This window comes from Saccostrea cucullata, unplaced genomic scaffold, assembly GCF_032062105.1.
Source record: "Saccostrea cucullata isolate Sc308-1 unplaced genomic scaffold, CSIRO_AGI_Scuc_v1 ctg6499, whole genome shotgun sequence".
Taxonomy (NCBI): domain Eukaryota; kingdom Metazoa; phylum Mollusca; class Bivalvia; order Ostreida; family Ostreidae; genus Saccostrea; species Saccostrea cuccullata.
Genome location: NW_026928444.1, coordinates 1 through 14,551, shown reverse-complemented (window position 1 = coordinate 14,551; position 14,551 = coordinate 1). Strand labels below are relative to the sequence as shown.

The window sequence follows — 14,551 nt, the reverse complement described above, 5'->3', positions numbered from 1 at the left end:
ACGTTGGAAATTTAAATCGGAACTCTTCTATATAGAAAACAACATTTGGTGTAATGAGGAATTTCAGAGGTTTTTCGGTCTGTTTTGTGTTGTAGGGAAAAAAAAAGATGAGCAGAACGGGTGCAGAAATACGTGCAAGGTAAACGATTGATTAACCTTTATGTTCGCTTATACTCATTACTTTATGACAATTATGAATGATCATTTATTAAGTCGGATAAGCGGAGGGCTTCTGTTTCATGATTTGACTTGTTTACAAGTTTGTTTACTCAAGGTATGGGTCCCAGGGACCAGGGCAGTAAACTGAGATAAATACAGTATAAATTAATAAGTTATTTGTTCTTACTTTCAAGACAATTATTTGTTTTATTATAAGATTTGTCATTTCTCATTTATTGAGACAAGACATTGATGTTCCTTGGTTCAGAGTTCCTGACCCAGCCAAGGTTAGAACAAGTTGGTCTTAAAATGGAAATGCATCACATCTTTAATCAGAAGTCAGATTATTTAGCATGTTTAACAGGCAAACTCGTGGCATAATTTTAATGACCAAGTTGATGTCGACTAAGATTGTGAAGTTCTTGTTCCCGAGGTCCACTATATATGTGGGGGTAGGGAGTTGGTTAAACTGAATTCTTTGTCTGTCAGACAAATACTTATAAGATTGTACTGTACAGTTAGTGTCATAGTAATGGACTTAATACCAGGTGTTTAACACACATATAATGGTATGGGTGTACTTAGAATAATCTAACTCAGTGTCTCAGGAAAAATCAGGTCTCTAAGACATTTATCATTTTAATAATGGAACATTTATCTATAGGGTGTACTAAATAAGCACTTAACAGTAATTTTTAAATTAGAATAAATTTAGGGTGTTTGAAGACTGCTTTCAGAGTATATGGTTGTAAAAGTTTACAACAGCAAATAAAATCTTAACTTAAGAAATTCTGTGATATATATGTCAATTAGAGTTTTATATGCTTTTAAGCAAACAAAAACCAAACCAAAGAAGCTGGATTAAACGAATGATGGGTAATGATTCTAAAGGGCAGTCCAGGTATATTGTTATGTTACATTCTTTGTTTATTTTGGCTAGCATAGATTATGTTTGTACTCCAGAGAGGCATGTTATTATTTCTCCTGCTTTTATCACTTGTGCATGTGAATTGTATAGTAAGGACAGCATGTTGCATGAGCATGACAGAGACAATACCTGTACATGTGGGGGAAAGAGGGTACCTTCATTTAGAATTTGGTTGTATACAATATCTGATATTGTAACCATGTTTGATATGCATATACCTAGTATTTAATATTGCTTGCTTGTAAAAAAAAAAATGATTTCAGGGATTATATATTTTTTTATTGCGATATTATAATAATACTTAGTTTTGTAAATGCATTATTTACAGTCCTATTATTATAAGGTAATTTATTTGATAATGTTTTATTTTAGGTAGATATACTAATATCATTAATTACTACCTGTACCAAAATGTTATACCTCAAATATGAAAAATATTAATGTTAACCATGTGAATGCTGCTCCATGAAAAATGATAAACCTAATTTTTAATGCTTTTCCTTTTTACTACCATTAAATGGCTTGAATAGACCTACTGCATGTCTTGATTCATGTAATTTCTTGAAATGTAATTAATTTATCATTTGGATTGAATGTGCAGCTGCTAAACTAAAAATCTGTGTTATTATGTTTGGTGTTGGGTCTCAAATGAAACAAATCTGTTGATGTTTAACAAACACATGAAAAAAAAAAATGAAAAGCAGAAGTATTAAATGCTCAAAAACCAAAAATGGCTGATGTAATATGCTATGAAAGAATGAATCATTGACAAATGCTGTAACACATTTCATCTTTAGCCCATTAGAATATACATACATCCTTACCATGCTTACCATTTAAATTATAATGCATGTTATTGATACTCATACAATTGTTGACTGTGACAATACAATGATGAATAACTAGTTCTCATTGCAAGTGATTAAGACAAATCAATGTTGTTTATTTATGTACCATTTACACATGTTTGTGTACCCCGGTGCATGTTTATATTTGAAATATTTATGTCTACTTTTGTCCATGGTATTATTACATGTATTTATTTTGGTAAACTGAAATTATTAACAAACCTCGAATTTATTATTGAAATAATGTATAATGGGAAATTTTAGTGACCTTTCAATTTTAGCTTATATTAGCAATATAGCTACAGAAATGCTGTTCCCTGGTTGAGAAAATTTTGTCAGATAATACTAGTTCATCTGTCCAAATTTTCTCAGTTAGAGAGGGAAAGTCCTGGAATGCTTGAAAATGAATGTCTCTAAAAAATTATAGCTCAAATATTGTCGTTTGCTGGTCACTAAAATAACCCATTATATAGTATCTATATTGATATGCCTACAATTGCTCTTATTATTGTTTAATTATTTTATCCTAATGGTCAACAGATATGAAGTAAATTAATGTTATTATTCTTTTTACCCTTTTAAATTTTGTATTCTCAATATCATTTAACTAAAAACCTTTCAATATGATAAATTTATATTTTAAAAAGGACACGTAAATTATTTTTGCAAAACATGTATCATGTGTATATCAGATTTCTGCCTGAACTTTAATATTTTTTCTGCATCTGATCTTGCAGTGAGAACAAAGTCAAGCTGATACAAGAGCGTATAAACCTCGTGGAGCGACACTTTGGTCAGCTGTGTGATGATGTGGCATCTTACACGCGGAAATGTGCCCGCCTCAGGGATAAAGGTAAAATATAGCAGTGTGTGACAATGTGGCATCTTACACACGGAAATGTGCCCGCCTCAGGGATAAAGGTAAAACAGCATCTCAGTATCATCATTAACATCAGTAATGGTAGCTTTCAGGATAAAGGTAAAATAGGTAAAATAACAACTGAAACATCAGTAAAGGAAGCTTTTATGATAAAGGTAGAAATATCAGCTGCCATATCAGTAAAGGCCTTTAGAATAAAGTAATTAATATAGCAGTGCTGTTACATCATAAAGGTAGGCTATTAAAGATAAATAGATTCTGTTCTCTCTTTCAAGAAAGCATTAGGGACAATATAAATCATTAATCATCATTATTATGTAGGTTAAAGAAGTCAAATACATGTATTAATAATTGTAATTGTCAAGGTTAGACACTCTGTATTCTGTGATTATTAAACACAGAGCAACCAATGTCTCTCCTGCATATGCCCTAAACTTTCTGAATGCTGAATACAAAGTTATAAAAGTAATCAATTTTCTGTATGTCAAGGTAAAGGGAGTATCAAGATCACTTACTATGTCTTATCATCTTGCAAAATAAAAATCATTTACATATTTGAATGTTAGAACAATATGGAAGATAAGAATTCTTGTCTGGACAAGGTGGTAATAGAAAAGCATGAGGATCATTCAGTGTATATTCCTTCAATGGAGACATAATATAAAGTAGTCGCAATTAAGATTTCCTAAAAGAGGAATGAATCAATCCTAGCTGTGATCTTCCTCTAGGTTGACAATTGCTTGATACTGCCTTACTGGGTGTCACTTAAGAAGCTGTAGTGTATGTTGCCACTAGATATTGTCCTAGAGTGCATAAAAAACTACAATTAACATCATGAACATAGTTACAAGTATAATTTGGTTTTACTGTAGGTGATCAGATAGCGAAGGACCTGGTGGATTATACAGATGCTGAGACCTACAACCCGAGCATGGTCAGGTCACTGTCAGAGTTTGCTTCTAATCTGTCTTCAGTTCAGGACTACAGACAAGCTCAGGTACAGATTGGTGACAGTGTCTTATTAAATGACTGTAAACAAGCTCAGGTACAGATTGCGGACAGTGTCTTATTACGTGACTGTAACTGTAAACAAGCTCAGGTACAGATTGCTGACAGTGTCTTATTACATGACTGTAAACAAGCTCAGGTACAGATTGGGGACAATGTCTTATTACATGATTGTAAACAAGCTCAAGTACAGATTTCGGATAATGCCTTATTAAGTGAATGTAAACAAGCTTAGGTCCAGATAGGTGGCATTGTCTTACACGACTGTAAACAGTATTCAACAAGCTAAGGTATAGATACACATGAATGTAGCATTTTTTTAACATGAATCTCCAGAATAAGAATTTTATCATATTAATGACTGCAAATAAACCCAGATTATTTGTTTGACATGCATGGCACAGTTGTTAGAGTGTCTGCTCTAGAGTCACGAAGTAAAGAATCAATCCTTACGTCATGGATTCAAATCCCACTGTGGAACGTGGAGACCGGTCCTTCGGATAAGACCATATAAACGGAGGTCCCCTGTCGAAGTAGTTCCTGGCACGAAGAAGATCCCTCACATGCTCAATGGCCCTGAGATCTGAGTATAGGCCAAATAGGTCAAAATTTGTAGCTCTCCACCAGCAAGTGGTGGAATCTGACCATATGAATGAAAAATTCTCAAGAGTGACATTAGACAACATGAAATCAAACATATCAGTTACTTTACTGTAAACAAGCTCAGGTATAGAATAAGATAATGACATTGTCTTATTACATGACTGCAAACAACCTCAAATACAGAATATTTATAGTCAATAGATATTGTCAAATTGCAGTATAATTAACAAGCTCAGTTTCAGATGAGACATTGCCTTATTGAAAAAAATCTTGGTCCAATAAGGATTGCTTTTATTAATTTGTATATACATGTAGATATAAATGATTAATTTCATGACATTAAAAAGTATAATTCTTCAATGTAGGTAACAAGATTGGAAGCCAAAGTTCTGACACCTCTTGCAAATTATGGACTAAAATGTAAACAAGCTAAAAATGATATCAAGGAGGGAATGAAAACACAAGAACTAGAAGTAAATCAGCGTAAGAAGCTGGACAGACTGCGACAGAAAGCACCTGCTAACAGAGCCCAGCTGACAATGGCTGAGACAGAGCTACAGAAAGCCAGCGTCAAGGCGTCAGCTGTCACAAAGAATTTAGAACAGCTGATTGATAAATTTGAAGAGGAGAAACTAAAAGATCTAAAGGTATGTTGAACAGCTGGATATCATACATATAATTAAGTTATTTTCTACTGCAAAATAATGTTAATACACATGAACTTATTGTAGATAATTTATTAATTTGATTTTATTATACCAGTATACCAGTATTTGATTATCATTCATTCCCTACAAAATCTGAATGAATAAAGGGTTCCATGATGATTTACGATAAAATAGTAATCTAGTGGTTTTAGGCTCAGAGTTATGAAATATTTTGTTTCTGTTTCATATTCAACAGAAAATATTGACAGACTTTGTCAATATTGAGATGATCTACCATGCCAAAGCTTTAGAAATGTACACAGAATGTTTCCAGAATATTAAATCATTTGATTTGGATGAAGATATAGAGGTATAACAGTGAAAAACTAATCATATATATTTTTAAGGCCAATTTTAGATATGGACTCAAGTGGGATTTACTTCTCAAAGTTGACCCATTTTAAATTTGTTTTATCATTATGTGTCTATATATTGAAATTTAGTCAAATAAATTTGGATATAGATTTCATAAAGTCAAAGAATTATTTCAGTTTCTTGATTTTGTATTAATTAAACATAAGGCCATCTTATAAGGCCAAAAATAAAAATAGTAGGGATGTCAAAATATTTATTTTCCTTAGTCGAACATTCGATTGCATTATTCGAACGATAGTCGACTATTCGGAGCAATTTTTGAGAAAAAAAAATCTCAGTGATACACATGTAACGTTTTCATTAATCAAAAACCCTTCTCGTAAATTTATATAAAAAGTAACCCCAAATGCCTATACAGTGTGTTACACATCGATATTAAGATGAACCTTAAGTTTGGATAAGATGTAGAAATGAACTTGATTTCCACCTGCAATTGATTCTCCAAAATGTATGAATTTTCGTATACCAGATTTAGAAAAATTGTCTGTACATTCTTCCGTTCTAGTACGCTTAGAGAATTATCAGAAGTATTTTTATAGCTTATTTAAAATAACATGGAAAAGGGGAGGCGATTATTGCTTTAATAATTATCGAAGTTTCAAAACTTCACGGCTATGCTGTGTTCCTATTTCTTAATCTAAACATTCTTAGAGGTAATAAATAAATTTATAATTGGTAAAGGTCCAATTAATAATTTTCAAAGTCCAGTAAAGCGCTGCATTATTTAATACAATAAAAAAGGTCAGTAATTAAAAAATAATTATCGCGGTTTGTAATTACTGTTCTTTCTATGTAAACATTGTGGAAACTTATTTAAATACTGTGACTGTTGAAGCTCTTAGATTATTCGTCTGAGGAAGGAGTCATATACTATTATGGTTTGAGGAATGACATTTCACAATTTTGAGTTGAGAATTCTTTAACACCTCCTTTTTGCATTTACTAAATATTCGAATATTGTTTCATTATTCGATCGTCGGTCCATTCGACTGATAGTTGAATAGTCGACTATTCGTTGACATCCCTAAAAAATAGTCTTGTTTCCTGCTACCCGACCTACCCTATTTTTTTGCACCCGACCTTAAAATTTTTTTTTTTTTTAGTTTTGGGGAAAAAAATCAGGAATTTTTGGAATTTCATGTTCCAAAACTCAAAAAAATATATCTTCAAGTGGTATTTCATAAAATTATTTGTTTTAAATAAGGACTTTCATAAAATATCACTTGAATTGTGCATCAAAATGCATGAAATTTAAAGCTGAACACGACTCGTAAATAGGCATACGCCATTTTCGATAGCGTTATCTACGATACATCAATACTAGGGTATACTCGTCGCATTCGTTACACCTGGCTGCTTTATTGTCATGGGTATCGGCGTGGAATGGCGACCCGTGTTTGTGCTGGTTATCTTGCATTACCTTTGTTTATATTTTATTGCAGTTACGTTTATCTGTGTTGTATGAATACTGGACCGACTTATACAACTATAACTGAACAGTGACCAAGTTCTGCCCTATTTATAGGGGTCTGCAGAGTAGCGAGACTCGGGAACAAAAATGGCGGACAGATTCTTTTTACGAATCGTGTTCAGCTTTAATTTCAAAAGGCAATATTGACCTATGGCATGTTTAATTTGATCTTGTATTAGAACACATTGAAAGAAACACCATCGGAAAAAATAAAATAAAAAAGAAAAATAAAATAATTTCCCTACCTACCTATCCTATTTTTTCAGGCTGGTAGCAGGAAACAAGACTACTATTTTTTTTGGCCTAATCATTACTGATTAATACATTGTACACTTTTTAATTCATTAGGAATTTAGGTCCAAAATGCAGCCATCAAATTCTGCCACCAGAATGAACATGGTAAGGTCTTCCTCTTACACATCACTGGAGTCAGCGGAGGACCGACCTCCACCCTCCAATCTCCGACGACAACAGTCCGCCCCCACCAGTCGTAACGTCACCCCCACCAAGTCAGCCAATACTAGTGCCTCATTACCTCTCAAGTCCACCATGGATTCTAGGGTACAACCATATGTATTATGCTCATCTAGGCTTTCTGTTTGAAATATGTTGATTACTTTTGAAAAAAATTTCTTCAATTTTTCCCTTTTAAAATCTGTGATACTGTAAATGGAGACAATTCTATTATACCAAGGGATGAAAAAATTCATATTTTAGTTTTAATTTTATTTTCCAGTTTGACTGTAGTGTTTAATGAAAAACTTGAAATACATGTAACACTTCAGCTTGAAATCTGTGAAAACACCATATTATATTACTGGTAATGCATTTAGTACACTATAAATACAATCTGATAAATATTATACAATTATTGCTGTTTTTTGAGGTCGATACAATGATTTAGCCATCTGAGGAGTACAATATTCACCGAGCCCGAAGATGGCTAAATCATTGAATTGACCGAAAAAAACAGCAATAATTGTTTTATTATATGATTCACTGATAAAATGATACAGCTCATTACTTGTTTGCATTAATTTAATTAAGTCCTAGCCAAATACAAGAGAGAAGCAGAATTAAAATGTAAATAAACCTTACCAGTTGTATCAATTTGAAATGTTTTTTATCAATTTTAGTTGCCATGAAAAAAAAAATATAATGTCAGTCTTTTTTATAGAATAGATTTTGAAAGGAAGGAGTATCATCAGGGAAAACTGACTGCCAAACAGTAAAATTTGTTGTTCAGTAAAAGTGTTGGAGGGGGTCCCTGCATCCCCTCTTACCACCCTCACTCAAAAATATATATTCGCTTATGTTTTGTTCACATGAAAAAAAGTCATAGTCATTTAAATAGCTTTTCAAAATAATTTGTATCAATTTGGAATTTTCCAATCTATTTTTAGATCAATGTAGAGGAAATAAATCCTTGTATTCACCTGGAACGTCACGTGGAGGTCAATTCAACGTAGTATTTTTCTAACATAGTTGGATCTCAGCCAATATCAGAGAGATGGAAATTATTCAATCATATAATAAAGTTATTTATAACCCTGAAACATCTATTCATTTTTTTAATCAACAGTTTAGATCTGACCTTAAGAGTTTAATTTTCTCCTTTGATCCTTTTAATATTTTGAAATCAATTTCCAACAATTAGTTTATCATTTTATATTTAGATGAGAACTTGCCTTTAGAAGAAAATATACTCTTTTCACCATTCATAGAAAAATAAAACCAGTTGTAGACAATGAACATGAATAAGCGGACATGCCGATATTATTTAATTGACTGACAGGAAAATGATAATGAATGCTTTCTATGAAAATTTAAGTCAATTATCATCTCTGTCACTCTATTTTTCTGAATTATTATTATGAAGAATTATCAAATAAATTGATCCAAATGTAAACTTTTGTAATGAGTTGGCTTTTAAAGCCTGTACTAAAAGTGCCCATTGGTATACATATCCACTGTCTTCTTGCATCATTGAAATAAAACATAGGTCAAAATCATTTAACAACGTTTTCATAGATTATCAGGTTGCATGTTATCCAAAAGCACATTTAGGCTTCCCAAACATCTAGTCTAGAATAGAAATATACCAAAAAACATTTCTTTAAATTAATGACCTACAGTTGCTTATAATGGACCCCATGCCTCTTACTCTTAGTGGCTAATGCCGTGTAGTGGCTAATGCTAAAAGTTATGTTACACGTAAATGTTTCTATGGTAGGGATATTGATTTGCCTTTTTCACACAAAATGAAGAAGGTACTTTTCGGGGGTGGGGGTGGTGTAAGGTCTGAGTATAATTATTAATTGATTTTTTGTCAACGAAGCTGATAAATATTTTTGCAAATTTTTAAAAATTTTAATTCAATCTATAATCACACTTCTACATGACTGATGTGGTAAAAGTTGAGCGTTCAGGGAACCTGCATTAAAACCTCTCCTACTTCTGACAACGGTCAGTATTTTTGTAGATTAACAACTTATTCAAGGAAATAAACTGTCTACTCTTTCATTTGAGGATAGTAACGTCTGTTGTTTTTTTTTTGTTTTTGTTTTGCAAAGAGAAGTCGATAACGCGTTTTCAATGTACTTAGGTAGAAGTTAGTTTAAACGTAATTTGTAAAAATATGATTGGCAAACATCTATGTTTCGTACGACGCAAGTTTCTAGCTATACAAGGAGAATATGCAATACGGACACGGACGCATCACTCGCTATTTACTACGTCCTTAGCTTTCCCGATACAGAGATGCATACTAATAGCATTATCAAAATCATCAAAACTTTTCATTTTTTTTTAAAAATAGCTTCCGATTATAATTCTCTTCCATCCTTGGTTAAATTGTAAATGATTATAAAATATCTTTATTCAAATTAATGAAATGGATTGAACAGCAGGCATAAATACCTATGATCGTTCTCTCCATAGGTTATTGCATAATTACATGTACATTCAAACATTGAATGAAAGGTATATATTAAAATGATTTTAACAGATATGGCAAGATAACCGAAAGTCTTTCTAGTTGTACAAATGTTGATATAAGATTGTTCATACAAAGTTACTAGTAACTCTGTCTTAGTGTTGCTTAAATTAAAATATCCTTGCATGCTTCTAGTTACAGTCTAAAGTGTAAGACTGTACTTAAGTCCTTCCCTTCTGATGTATAGACTTAGATTAAGTAGTCTTTATGTTATGAACCCCAGGCACCTTTCATGAAAACAAATCTATCAAGTTGTATTTGTATTTTGTATGATTTTAATATTTACTCTCATCTTGATATAATTTGTCTTAATTTGAGTTCTTACTTAACATTATTTAAACCGTTATATAGTTCTTTGATTTCCATATCCACCACGCTGTTTACACGTTTACACATCAGACGTGTACATAGAATTTAATAGTAAGCAATGCTAGAGGGTGGTCGATCGTTCATTCACTTTCCTCTCCCTCTGTTTGAAAAAAGTTGATACTTTATATAAACGCATAGACCTGACATCAGATCTTTCACTTAAAGTACAAAATAATAAACTTAGAAACTAACTTTGTACTATAAGTCAAAGGAATAGGCAGGTGCAAGGAAAGAAAAAGTAGGTGGAATATCATAATATATATCTCAAACAATTACTGAAATATTTGGAGATAACAAACGGTATTTAAGCTCAAAGTCCTTTAAACAATAGAAAATTGGAATAGAACAAACATAGACCTCCAAAACATCAGAGATGGGATCAGGTGCCTTTGAGGAGTGAGCATTCCCTGCCGACCGGTCACACCCGCTGTGTGCTCCTTGTTACGATCGGGGAGTAACGGAAAAATCTGTCGACAATTCAATGTGTAAATACTGATCTAACAGTCAGTATGATAAACGTCAGTCAGCATTTGACTTTTAATGATAACCTGTATTTGCTGCCAAGATCATTGTATCGACCATAGAACTTACGAAATTATGACTTTGAACGAGACTGCTGATATTCTTGTTTCAGCAACTTGTTTGTCAGTAACTTACCTCGTTTAAAAAAAATGTTTATATGTAGAGCATGCTCTTGCGTATCGAATCAACTGAGAGATATAAACCCCGTATGTAGGTGATGAAGGTATATTGCTGCGTAAGACAGGGAATCTGACGATTGAAAAATCTCGTTTGTCATAAATCTTGGCTATTAAATTACAATTAACATCTTTTTCAAGTACAATCTCTATATATGAAACGGATTTGTCAGACTTTTTGGTATAATTATCCATTATGACAAAATATTTGGTCTTCTCCTTTATGCAACCCCCACATTTTCAATAGATGTCCTATGTTGACGGTTTCGCATGTTTTCGGTAATTGATTGATTGATTGATTGATTGTATATTGTTTAACGTCCCTCTCGAGACTTTTTCACTCATATGGAGACGTCACCGTATGCCGGTGAAGGGCTTCAAATTTTGACCTTTACTCGGCACTCAGGGCCATTGAGCAGTGAGGGATCTTTATCGTGCCAACGCCTGCCGCTGACACGGGGCCTCGGTTTTTAAGGTCTCATCCGAAGGACCCGCAACTTTCACTTCAAAGTGCCGAGCGCATGGCGAAGGAACAGTTGCTACCCATTTTAACGACTAGGTCAGTCGCGGCCGTAATATGAACTCACGACCTCCCGATCACGGAGCGAGCGCTCTACCGACTGAGCTACCGTGAACGGTGTCGGTAATTGATATAATGCTGTTGATTAGTTAAACCACAATATTCTGTTCTTTGCCAAAATGTCAAAATAATGTTCGTCTGATTTCTGCTATCTCGGGCCTTTGGGATATTGATCCCCCATTTTTGCAATGCTATTTTAAATGGGTAATCCGATATCTAGTAAGGATTGGTACAGACATCTCTTGTAAGAATATTATTGTCTGGGATTCAAAACGGGGTACAGTCTAAATTCCAATTTAAAAAAATATTTCATTGCCTATGTCAGAATTCATTACACGTTCAGAGGGATGATTAAATCTCGCATTAAGCGATTGAGGGTCAATATGAACTCCATCTGTGTTCAATAAATCAGAAGTTAGAGAAAAAAATGCAGTGAATCTGTGATCCAGAAATTTTCAAATTTGACTTCAGAATCTATAAACTTTCTCCAGGACTGGTTAGGGAACACAGCATGGGTGACATAGGCACTGACTTTTACTGCTCCTTTCTCGTACAATGCTTTGGCACACTCTCGCAGTGTTCCTCCAGATTGAACCAGATCATCAATGATAAGAACATGTTTTCCAGCAGGGTTTCCATCTTTGACTTTCACAATCCTATGATTGCCATCCCTGATCTTAACACAGGTGATAGGATCGTCACCAGGAAAAAAAGTGTGGAATCTTTTGCATGCTCCATCATCAGGAAATGCAACACTCATGCTGTTAAAATCAGGCAGGGTTTTCATTTCCCTCAGCAATAGAGGAACAGCAGATTCAAGCCTTGGGATGACATTGTCTGAGAAGTAAAATCTTTCTTGAAGTGCATGTATGTCAAATATGACAATCTGAGCTGGCCCTTTCGTTGTCAGTGGTATGCCTGATAATAATGTTGCCATAGTTTTTGCTGTAGCTATCTGCCCCTCTGTGTCAACACGTTCCATGGTTCCAGTTGGAAAATAAGGCATTATGAAGTGAAAGGAACGCGCTAAATATCTTGGGAACATGTACAGAACTGACAGCTGCTCAAAAACAATATCGGGAGAGTGGAAACTCCCAATGAAGATGACATCCTTTCCTGCCATGTATTTGACATCCTCAATGAACAAATTTGGAAACCCATCTGGAAAAGATTTCCACTTAATGGTTTTTCTGAACTGGACTTCTCGGGGTCTAGAGACACTTCCCGAAATTGAGAAAGAACGTACACCACGGAATACTTGCTTCTCCTCCTGCTGTTCTTTCGGACGAGTAGAACATATATTGGCAATATTTTCTGCTAATGCTTCCATTGAAGGATGTGCATAGAGCAGAACTGGGCTGTCATCCCCATTCATGCTGCAACTGCAAAATAACAAAATGACAATCTAATCTACGTCGTTGACTCGTTCTTAGTTTCGATTCGATGTTATGTTTGTTTTGTTTTCGAAGAGTAAATTTTATTGTATTCTCGATCCCGGTCTTAATTTATTCGGAGACCTTGCAGGTGTCTGCAACATTGTATAATTTTACCAATGACTGTAATTGTTTCTGTGCCAATAAAATATCTGAAATAGAGCACTCTATGCATAAATCAGAAAAAAAAACTTCCGCGAATAAACGCGAAAATTCGCACAATATAACGCGTAAATTTCGCGTAGTACATGTACTTATAACGCTTTTAAATTTGTGAATTTCATGGTAATCTATTGATTACATTATTCCTTAAAATCTCTGCTCCTGGGTATTAAACAAACTATAAATTGAGTAGATATATAGTTATCATGAACAAGGATGCCTCATACAAAATTGTAAATTTCTTGGCCCCAGGGTTGGGGATTCTAGTGGAAGGGGGTTCTATTGATTATTGAATAAAAAATGCATAATAGCTTTGAAATATTCTTTTCTGCTTCTGGTTAGTTATGTACAATGCTTGTTTTAGAATTGTGAGTTTCATGGCCCCTGGGTCAGATGTTCTGGTGTAAGGATGAGGCTCTATTGAAAATACATTAATTCTATTGATTAATCCTCTCTGCTCCTTAGTGTTGAGCAGATAAACAAATTGTGTCGTTATGATGGAAAAGTAGCTTCTAAGAGAATTTTTAAACTTGTGGTCCCAGGGTCAGAGGTTCTTGCATAAGGGGGAGCTTTTGATAATATAGAGGAAATGTGAATTCTTTGAAGTGCATAGTTATGATGATAAGGGTAACTTTCTTGACCCTGGGTCTTGGGTTCTGGTGTTAGGGTAGGGCTTTTCAGAATCTGTAGTGAAAATGCATTGTACCTGTGAAAAATCTTCTCAGTTTCATCTATCAATTTATTTGATAATCTATGGATCCTCGAAATTGTTGTATTATACTCAGGTGATCGTTAAGGCCCCTAATTATTAGGCCTCTTGTTTTTTATCTTTGAAAACTTTTTTTAGATATGGAAATAAAAACAAACAAACACACAAGAGTCACAAGACACACCCTTGTTAAAAATATAGTTAATCTGATAAATACACGTACATTGTATGTGAAAAGTAAAACTATATAATGGTTAAAAGAAATCTTTATAATGTTCACGGAGAATGTGCGTAATGTTTTTCAAGACAAGCGCTTGGAAAACGGCAGAGTTTTAGACAAATAATGATTGTATGCCAAAATCTGGGTTATAATATGAAAGCTTATGTTTGAGGTCCAAGTTCAAGTTCATTTATTCTCTCAAAACCATTTAAAATACATGGTACATGAGGACAATGAAAATTATTTACAACGTATAAATTCAGGTCAAGGGTACAAGTATATGATATACATAATCAGAAAATGGCAATGTGGGAAAAAGATAAAAGAAAAAAACACGTATGATACGTGTAAAAATGAAATAAATGAGGAGAAAAAATTATGGAGGACAGACTAAATCATATATTTT

The 14,551-nt window shown here is 33.6% G+C and overlaps 2 protein-coding genes across 2 annotated transcripts; one reads left to right on the top strand and one right to left on the bottom strand.

Annotated features, from left to right (window-relative positions):
• Positions 1–52: 52 nt before the first annotated feature.
• LOC134277584 (CBY1-interacting BAR domain-containing protein 2-like) lies at positions 53–7,733 on the top strand. Its single transcript, XM_062759909.1, has 9 exons — positions 53–139; positions 992–1,060; positions 1,416–1,430; positions 2,673–2,788; positions 3,688–3,812; positions 4,792–5,073; positions 5,330–5,443; positions 7,328–7,540; positions 7,716–7,733. The coding sequence occupies exons 1-9, from the start codon at positions 108–110 to the stop codon at positions 7,731–7,733; spliced, it is 984 nt and encodes a 327-aa protein (XP_062615893.1). The 5' UTR covers positions 53–107.
• Positions 7,734–12,036: 4,303 nt separating this feature from the next.
• LOC134277587 (uncharacterized) lies at positions 12,037–13,063 on the bottom strand. Its single transcript, XM_062759912.1, has one exon. The coding sequence runs from the start codon at positions 12,994–12,996 to the stop codon at positions 12,037–12,039; it is 960 nt and encodes a 319-aa protein (XP_062615896.1). The 5' UTR covers positions 12,997–13,063.
• Between the last annotated feature and the right edge of the window lie 1,488 nt (positions 13,064–14,551).